At 47.6% G+C, this 9,869-nt stretch overlaps 1 protein-coding gene across 1 annotated transcript in view; it reads left to right on the forward strand.

The window, feature by feature from the left end:
• Positions 1-9,668, forward strand: part of MRAP (melanocortin 2 receptor accessory protein) — a 22,190-nt gene extending 12,522 nt beyond the window's left edge. Inside the window, exons 2-3 of the mRNA XM_008068459.1 lie at positions 4,717-4,816; positions 9,401-9,668. Coding sequence (XP_008066650.1) covers positions 4,717-4,816; positions 9,401-9,668 — 368 coding nt within the window. The remainder of the gene's footprint in view (positions 1-4,716; positions 4,817-9,400) is intronic.
• Positions 9,669-9,869: the final 201 nt, after the last annotated feature.

The raw sequence follows: 9,869 nt of genomic DNA on the forward strand, positions 1-9,869 counted from the left end.
GCAATCCACTCACCTCAGCCTCCCAAAGGCGCGGGATTACCGGCTGAGCCACCGAGCCTGGTTTATGATATCAATCTTAATCACCCATTTCATTTACCTGATTTGTTTCTAGGTGAATCTTAACTATCTCCAAAAAGAAAATCCATCCTCAAAAGATGCACGTAATTTATCACCACAGATGTTTCATAGAAACCAGGCGCGGTGGCTCAAATCTGTAATCCCAGCACTTTTAGGAAGCCAAGGTGAGAGAAATGACTGAGCTCAGGGGTTTAAGACCAGCCCGCCCAACTTGGTGAGATCTCGTCTTGACAATAAATCAAAAAATAAGCAGGGCATGGTAGCGCGCACCTGTAGTTCCAGCTACTTGGAAGGCTGAGGCAGAAGGATCTCCTGAGCCCAGAAGGTCAAGGCAGTGGTAGCTGTGAGTGTGCCACTGCACTCCAGCCTGGGTGACAGAGTGAAACTCCAACTCAAAAAAAAAAAAGTGCTGTGGCCACCCAAAATCAGTTCTAAGAAGTTTTTGAGCAATGACAGAATTAGTCAAGCATAGTACCTCCCCCTGAGCCTACCTTGATGGAAAGTTTTCAGAGATAAACATCCTGGTATCTTTGTTTAAAAATCACTTTCACTACTTCTGTCATGCCCATGGGACTGATTTGAAGAATTTGAAGTCATGGTTAAAGTTAGGGCCTGAAATTGATTGCACTGAATTAGAGAAGAGTTATGCGTAGGTCTTTTGTTCAGTCTATACTTTGAACTGTATATTTGTTCAGAAGACATTGGTTAGTGGTATGTTTTTGTTCTGCTCCCAACTCTCAGAGAAGCAGATGAACAGACTAACTTATTATTGAAGCTGCCAGAGGTAGTACATCAGTGAAAGTCAACATGCACTCTGACAAAGTCTTCCTAAAGAGTGCCTTCCTAAAGCCAGGCACTATTCAAGAAAAATCAGTCCATCTTGCTGCTCTCTGAAAAGGAACAATGTTAGGCCAGTATCTAGAGACTCCTATTAGAATACAAAGGGAACCCAGAAAATCCCAGAATTATCTTTTTTGGAGGGTGGGCCCCTTGTAGTACAGGCTTCCTCTACTAGGTAAGTGTTCTAGAAATCCATTGGCACCAGCGTACCAGCTACTATTGTTGTGAGAGGCTGTGGTTGATTTCAGTGATTTTTTTTTTTGAGATTCTTTTAATTTGTTTTCCCATTTCATGATGGGTGATTTATGAGCACACCTGCCCACTCCATGCTGTGTTCAGCAGTTTTGACCAAAACAGCATGACTCCCGTGCCCCACCCTCCCTAGTCATCCTTGCCCTGAGTGGATTTTTGTGTTTTCCCGGCTGAAAAAGTCCTCAAGGGAAACATTTTGCCAACGTGGACAAGGTGAAACAAAAAATAATAGATCTGAAAGGCATCAAAATGGATGAGTTCAAAAACTGTTCTGAGCAGTGGAAAAAGCGTCTTGATAGGTGTATTTCATCAAACTGACAGTACCTTGAAGGTAACTGAAGTTTAAACATGTAAGAATAAATACACAATTTTTTATTTAAAAAAAATTCTTTTGAGATCTCCCCTCGCAATCTGTATTGCCACTGTAAAATTGGAATATAGGGATGGTTTTCTCCTTTTTTCTCTGGAGACCTGGCCTCACTCTGCCACCTAGGCTGGAGTGCAGTGATTCAATCATAGCTCACTGCAGCCTCTACCTCCTAGACTTAAGTGATCCTCTCCCCTCAGCCTGTAGCCAGGACTACAGATACATACCACAACACCTGGCTAATTTTTTATTTTTTGTGGAGATATGGTCTTGCTATGTTGCCCAGACTGGTCTTGAATTTCTGGGCTCAAGTGATTCTCCTGCCTCAGCCTTCCAAAGTGCTGGGATTACAGGTATGAGTCACCACTCCCAGTCCCAAACAACATTGAATGAAAGTGCATATACTCTTACACTTTGGGGGTTATAAAATACGTTGTGACTGTTGGGACGTGTGGAACAATGCACAGTGAGCACGAAGGAATCCTCAGAGAGTTTTTTAAAAAGTCCTTAAACTGACTGAGTGATGGTTCATGCCTGTAATCCCAGCACGTTGGGAGGCTGAGGCAGGAGGATTGCTTGAGCCCAGGACTTCAAGACCAGCCTAGGCAACATAGTGAGGCCTTGTCACTACAAGAAAAACAGCAAAAACAAAAATTAACTGGGCATGGTGGCATGCACCTGTAGTCCCAGCTACTCAGGAGGCCAAGGTAGAAGGATTGCCGGAGTTCAGGAGGTCGAGGTTGCAATGAGCTATGATTGTGCCACTGAACTGCAGTCTGAGTGTCAGAGTAAGACTCTAACTCAAGAATAAATAGCCGGGCTCGGTGGCTCAGCCTGTAATCCTGCACTTTGGGAGGCTGAGGTGAGTGGATTACCTGAGCCCGCAGGTTTGAGACCCGCCTGGGCAGCTTGGCGAGACCTCATCTCTACAATAAATCAAAAAATCAGCCGGGCATGGTAGTGCATGCTTGTAGTTCCAGCTACTAGAAGGCTGAGGCAGAAGGATCACTGGAGCCCAGCAGATCGAGGCTGCAGTGGCTGGGAGCGGCCACTGCACTCCAGTCTGGGTGACAGAGTGAGACTCCAACTCAAAAAAAAAAAAGAATAAATAAATAAATAAATAGTCCTTAAGTTTAGGATGAATAATCTAACCTTATTTCCCAGGAGCTGAGAAGTCTTCATCAAGCATTTACTGCTCTGAGGAGCCACCATCCGTTTCACAACTCAGGGACAGAAAGAAGAGAAGATGAGAGACAGCTGGAAATCTTTGCTGAAAGTCCTTGGCTCCATGGAGTGTCAATGCCAAGTTGCTGTTGATGACAAGGCAGTGGGCACTCATGATTCTTTTTGCAAGTACAGGCAGTCCCCAACATACAAACAAGTTTCGTTCTGAGAGGGCATTTTGTAAGTCCAAATTGTTTTAAGTCGAACGAGGTTAGCCTAGGTACCCTACTAACACGATTGACTATGTGGTACTTCATGTATTTAACGAGCTATACTGATACCTGGTGGAGAGAAATAATACATTAAAAAACACAGGTGTGCATTGTCAAAGTTCCTAACTTGAAGGTTTGTATGTAGGGGACTTACTATACTGCACCTTTTCATTAATACCCTATTTCAATGTTAACTGTTAGGGTCTGAGATCAACTCCCATGAATCCTCAGTTTCTCCCTCTACCTATCCAGGGTCTTAGAGGGCAGAGATGACACCCCTTACTCAAGTATCACTCTGTACCCCAGAGCCTCAGGCACCACCTGTGTGTAGATGACTCACAAATCTCTGACATTTCATTAATTCTTTTGATGGTTTGTTCATTCCCTCATTCATTTGTTCATCCATTTGTAAATATCTTTAAAAACAATAGAGATGGGATCTCACTATTTTGCATAGGCTGGTCTTGAACTCCTGGCCTCAAACAATCCTCCTGCCTTGACCTACCAAAGTGCTAGGATTGTAGGCATGAGCCACCATGCCTGACCAATAAACATCTTTTTATCTGAACACCAATGAGACAGCGCAGGTTGGGCACCAAAAGTTCAGAGGAGGAGGTCAGTGTGGAACATTGCGGTGAGGGGGATCAGTAGTTTCTCTGGTTTAGCCCCCTCCGAATCCTTAGCAGCTCCTCAGAGACCCTGGTTCACAGAAGGTGGTCAGTGAATACCCGCTGGGTTACAATCCTTCAGTAATTCTTTTGGTCACGCATCTAGAATATCCCAGCTTGGGGCCTCTTGTCTTGACGACATCCAGTTGGTTTGAGATAAGATGCTGGCAGACTAATTACGAGCCTGATGCCCTGTGCCTGCAGCCATAGACAACCATGAGGAACACTAGCCATGCTACAGCAGCTCCCTAGCAACTTGCAGAATGTTCTAGAACTGAAGCCTGGAGAAGAAGGCGAAAGGCTCTTCTGACCTGCCAGGTTCTACCCAGGATCCCGGAGAGGCTAAGCATGTTTCCTGGTTTCCCCCATCCCTCCAGCCTCAGGTCACAAATACATCCCAAGAGTTGGCTGAAAAGACGCTTCTCCCTTCCTACCACCACTGCCCCCGAGATAAGTCTTAGCTCCTGAGAGGGACTTGCTGTCTCCACCTCACCAAGCCCCCAGCCTAAGCAGGCCTCTGCTAATTCCTCGGGCGGTCAAGTCCTTGCCCCTCCATGGGAGTGTTGGGTCCAGCCACATCCTCCTTTAAGTCTCAATTCTCGCGGTCTCTGAGCAGCTCCACCAAAGGCTCCTGGAGGGTGCTGCCTTCCTCCTGGGGGCCAGGAGTCCCTCCTGCCACTCGGAGCTGCCCACAACCTTCTCTTCTCCTTCCCCATGGAAAGGGAAGGCGGAGACCCAGCCTTCAGGATTGTTCCTCCGAGCAGCACAGGAGTGGAGAAGCAGACCCAAGGGAGTCACACAATTTCACTCCCTGTTTTCTCTTAGCAGATGATCACCTTATGCAGATCCAGTGGCTAACTGCCCTGAGAAAAAGCCACTTCCTTGCTTCCCTGTTGTTTTTTTCCCAAAATTATTGTTCTTGGAAAATCTTCCCAACGGTAAAAGCAGAGAGGCTGGAAGAAGAGAGGACATGGATACTCAGGGCCCGACCCCGCAACTCCTGGGATCCTCATTCCCCCGCCGTTGGTTTCTGTTGCCACCAAGCCAACACTGAGATGCATCCCCTCCCCTGCAGATTCGATTGCCATCGCCTTTTGGGTGAGCCTGGCTGCTTTCGTGGTGCTCCTCTTCCTCATTTTGCTCTACATGTCCTGGTCGGGCTCCCCGCAGATGAGGTGAGTAAGAAGGAGTGTGGGTATGTGGGTAACTCACCTGCCCAAAGTCGTCCGGGTGAGTGTCCTTTATCCAAAATGCCCGGGACCAAAAATGTTTTCAGATTTTGAAATATCTGCATTATACTTACCAGCTGAGCATCTGAAAATACAAAATCCAAAAAGCTCTAAAGTGAGCACTCCCTTTGCATGTCATATCAGCACTCACAAACGTTTTGATTTTGACGGGGCGCGGGGGGTTCACGGCTGTAATCACAGCACTTTGGGAGGCTGAGGCAGGTGGATTGCTTGAGCTCAAGAGTTCAAGAACAGCTTCAACAACATAGCAGGACCTCGTCTCTACAAAAAAATAAAAAATTAGCTGGGTGTGGTAGTGCATGCCTGTAATCCCAGCTGCTTAGGAGGCTGAGACGGAAAGATTGCCTGAGCCCAAGAGATCAGGGCTGCAGTGAGCTGTGATTATGCCACTGCACCCCAGCCTAGGTGACAGAGTGAGACTCAGGCTCAAAAACAAAACAAAACTAAGTTTCAATTTTGGAACATTTCAGATTTTCGGATTTGGGATGCTCTACCCATACACCCATACTATGCAATCAATAGTATTCAGCAATAAAAAGAGATGAAGTTTTTGGTTCATGCTACAACTTGGACGAACTTCAAAACATTATGTTAAGCGAAGGCAGCCAGACACAGCAGGCTACGTATTGTGTGACTCCATTCACACAAAATGTCCAGAATAGGCAAATCCACAGAAAGCAGATTCGCAGCTGCCTAGGGCTGGGAGGAGGGCAGCAGTGGGGGAGTGATGGCTTGTGGGTTTCTTCTGGGGATGATAAAAATGTCTTAGTATGTCACAACAGAGTCATATATACTTAGCAGGTTTGGGAGGAAAGTGATACATATTTATGAGGGGAGCCCAGCACACGCAGTAAACATATACTGACCTAGGCCCATGTGCACTTTGAGGTGGGGTTTCAACCTTAAAATGAGGGGGGATTTGGCTGTGTCAAAAAGTGAACTTCAGGACACAGACTGTACACAGCCTCTCTAAGCTGGCTGAAACTGACTCGAGGTCTGCAGCTGTGCATCAGGAAAGAATGTAGGGTCAGTTGGTCCTCTGTCCAATCAGAGTTGTGGTGGCTTGGGTTATAGATCAGTTAGGAAGGGTCTGATGATTCACCTGGTAGCCCCTATTGTTTGGGAGTTCAGCAAGAGTGTGCTTCTCGTGTAGCTAATCCCTGAATCCATCACCCGAAGGTAACTTTTGTTTCCTTAACATTGGAATCTATCTTACTCCAGAAAGGGGCATCTGCTTTGGTCTCTCAGATCACAAGGCCCACGTGATCTGAGGAGGAACGTGTGTGGATGTGAGTATTTACAGTGTTTTAGTGCGTTTCCTGTACTATAACTGAATACCTGAGACTAGGTCATAGACAAGGGGGGATCCTCCCCAAAACCAAAAAAGCTTTTGCGGTACAGGTTTCCCTTGCCAGTTAAGTGTTCTGGGACCCATTGGCATCAGTGTAGTGTACTAGCTAGTGTTGTTGTGAGAGGCTGTATTTGGCTTCAGTGAGTTTTTTTTTTTTTTAAGATTTTCAATGCATTTGCCTATTTCATGATGTGTGATTTACAAGCACACCTACCCACACCAAGCTGGGTGTTCAGTTTTTGTTGAAAAACAGTATGACCCTCATGCCCTAACTTCCCAATTCACCCAATCTCAACCACCAGCAACTTTTCTTTTTGGTTCCCTGGATAAAAAAGTCCTCAAAGGGAAATGGTTCTGCCGATATGGAAGAGGCGAAACAGAAAACAACCCACAAACTAAAATTGGCAGAAACACTAAAAGGCAGGCCAGGCACAGTGGTTCACACCTATAACCCCAGCACTTTGGGAGGCCGAGGTGAGAGAACTGCCTAAGCTCATGGGTTCGAGACCAGCCCAGGCAACTTGGCGAGACCTCATCTCTATAATAAATCAAAAAATTAGCCGGGTGTGGTAGTGCATGCCTGTAGTTCCAGCTACTTGGAAGGCTGAGGCGGAAGGATCACCCGCACCCAGCAGGTTGAAGCTGCAGTGGCCGTGAGTGTGCCACTGCACTCTAGCCCTGGGCGACAGAGTGAGACTCCAACTCAAAAAAAAGAAAAAGAAACACTAAAAGGCATCAAAGTTGTAGTTCAAAAGCTGTTTTGAGCAGTGGAAAAAGCATCTTGATAGGTGTATTGCATCAAATGGAGAGTATCTTGAAGGTGACTGAAGCTTAAACATGTAGGCATGCACAACTTTTTATAAATAAATTCTGCGTTTTTTGGGGGGTCACCTCGTCTAAAGAAATAAGGTTTATTTAGCTCATGGTTCTGGAGGCTGGGAAGTCCAAGAAGCATGGTCCTGACATCTGCCAGGTTTCTGGTGAGGGCCTCATGCTGTCGGAAGAACTTATCCAACCCAGTCTCGAGACTGATGAATCCATTAACCTCATTACCTCTGAAAGTTCCCACCTCCCAACACTGCTGTTATGGTCTGAGTAGCTTGGCTGTTCTCCTTGATACCCATAAAACAAAGGGGCAGGGAACTGGTAGTAAGAAGCTTATTTCTGAGTTCGAACCCAGGGAGCAGAGCCGGACTTGAGGTCTTTCTAAAATGCTTCTGCTCACCCTCCAGGCTTTTACAGTTCACTGTTACAGTCCAGAGTTGTTAGTACCTATATATCAACCAAGTGACCAGTGGAGCATTGTACAGAACTTAAGTTACAGCTGCATTTTACATTTAGATAGTGACGTTTAGAGTAAAAAAAGTTTACAAGGCCTAAGACATCATGCATTGCAAAAGTTATGCAGCTCACAAGATTAACCATTACATTGATATTATATTGTTCACAGAAAGGGAGTAAATTGGGATTTACAGCTTTGGGTGTAGTCTGCTGTGAAGTCAAGAATCCCCTGAAACTACCTACTGGGAATGCAGAGGAGACATGGGGACTTTCAGAAATGGGCTTAGGAATGTGCAGGAATGCTTGAATCCCTGCCATGCACTTCTCTAGGGGCTGTGGCAATATGGAGGGACATTAGTGGGTCTCTGTATCACTGCTACATTGGGGACCAAGCCTCCACAGGAGTTTTGGTGGGGACAAACCACATTCCAAGCATAGTGCAGAGCCACCTCCAACGAGCCTCTGATCTCTCTACCACTCACGCTGCTCATGGTGTCTCACCTACTGGGTCTACACTCACCAGGTCATTTCTGCTCATCTTTGGTCACACGTGGGAGGCAGCAATAAGGAAATCTTTGCTTTTAGTTTCTAGAAGTCACATTGAACTTAAGCAGGCACTTACCCCAAGAGAAGGGTGACAAATAAAGCCACCTTTCCTTTCCACTCTTCTGAGGTGACCTGTACCAAGTCCTGTGCCAGGAACAGTTTACAAGGGTCATCAGTAACCCTCCTGGCGGTTACACAGGGTTCCCCATCTGGCAGGCACACAGGGGCCACTTCCACCAATTCCAGCTCCATGGATGGAACAGGCTTCCTGGACTACAATTTTACAGGGCAAATTGATGACATTATTCATCTGGACTCACTAAAAAAACGCTGTCCAGGCACTTTGGAACAGGCACAGAATGCTCAGGCCAACAAAGTGGTTCCTTAGAAAGATTTAGGTAAGAGAGGCACTCCCTGAGGCGTCAACCTTCCTATGAGGAAGGAAGACAGGGAGGAAGGGAAGGAAGAGGGGCAGGAAAGAGGTGGGAGGGAGGGATGAAGAGATGAGGACACATGTTAGGTCAGCACCATCTGAAAGAGGGCCTCCACCCCGGTGCCTGTCATTCACATCAGCTTTATACCCACATTTATTTATTTATTTATTTATTTTTTGAGTTGGAGTCTCACTCTGTTGCCCAGACTGGAGTGCAGTGGCCGCTCCTGGCCACCGCAGCCTCGACCTTCTGGGCTCCGGCGATCCTTCCACCTCAGCCTTCCGAATAGCTGCAACTACAGGCGCGTGCTGCCACGCCTGGCTAATTTTTTGATTTACTGTAGAGATGAGGTCTCACCAAGTTGCCCAGGTGGGTCTCGAACCTGTGGGCTCAGGCAATCCACTCACCTCAGCTTACCAAGGCGTGGGATTACAGGCTGAGCCACCAAGCCCGGCTTATACCCACATTTAAACTTGTCTTGCGCATCACTTCATTTCTTGGATGAAACTGAAGGCAGGTGGAAAACCATGGCTGGGGCTCACGTCAGGCAGCCTTGTCCCCTTCCCCCAGCCCTCTTGGGTAGGAGAAGTCATCCAGGGTGAACAGAGCTCTATGAGCTGTACTCAGACACGTGGCTGGGAGGTCAACCTGCCCCAGCAGTAAGTGAATATAGGAGGAGGCGACCTTGAGGAAAAGACCCGAGGCCCCATTCTGACAAAGCCCTTTCTCCTCCTCAGATTTCTCTAGAATGACCACACTTGTGAGCTGGGCTAACTCTCCCTGGGGGTTGGGTTTTAGGAACACAGGAGAGCATTCTCTGCAAGAAAGCATTCTCAGCAGGGAAAGGCCTTCAGCCAGCAACTTTGACACCCGCCTCCCCTTCTGCTCTGTCCACAGGAACAGTCCCAAGCACCACCAAACACGCACCTGGAGTCACAAACTCAGTCTCGCCTTCTGCATCCAGAGGCACCTGCGGCGCTACAGGGCTTCCTGGGGGACCCCACGGGCTCCACTGAGCTCAGGGGAGGTGCTAGGGGGCAGAGCCAGCCCTGATGGGCAGCAGCAGCAGGAGAGCCCTTCCGCCTCCTCCTCTGGACACTCCCAGGTCAACCCCACTCTCCTCTGGGAATCAGCCCTTGCTGGGGGTCCCCAAGGCATCAGCTGACATCCGGAACATGGCCAGGAAGCCTTCCCCTAAGACAGAACCTCTCAATTGCAGAACTGGTGCCAGTAAATTAGGGCTGGAGCTGAGTGAACTGGTGACATCTAAGCAACCTGGCCCCGCCCGCTGTCTTTCTAGAGGTGGTCTGGGGCAGCAGGAAGTGCGGGCAGGTCTCAACCTGTGCCTTTGACAAAGGCCTGCAAG

The sequence above is a fragment of the Carlito syrichta genome, unplaced genomic scaffold, assembly GCF_000164805.1.
Source record: "Carlito syrichta isolate Samal-C Ts95f unplaced genomic scaffold, Tarsius_syrichta-2.0.1 Scaffold310961, whole genome shotgun sequence".
In the NCBI taxonomy this organism is placed as follows: domain Eukaryota; kingdom Metazoa; phylum Chordata; class Mammalia; order Primates; family Tarsiidae; genus Carlito; species Carlito syrichta.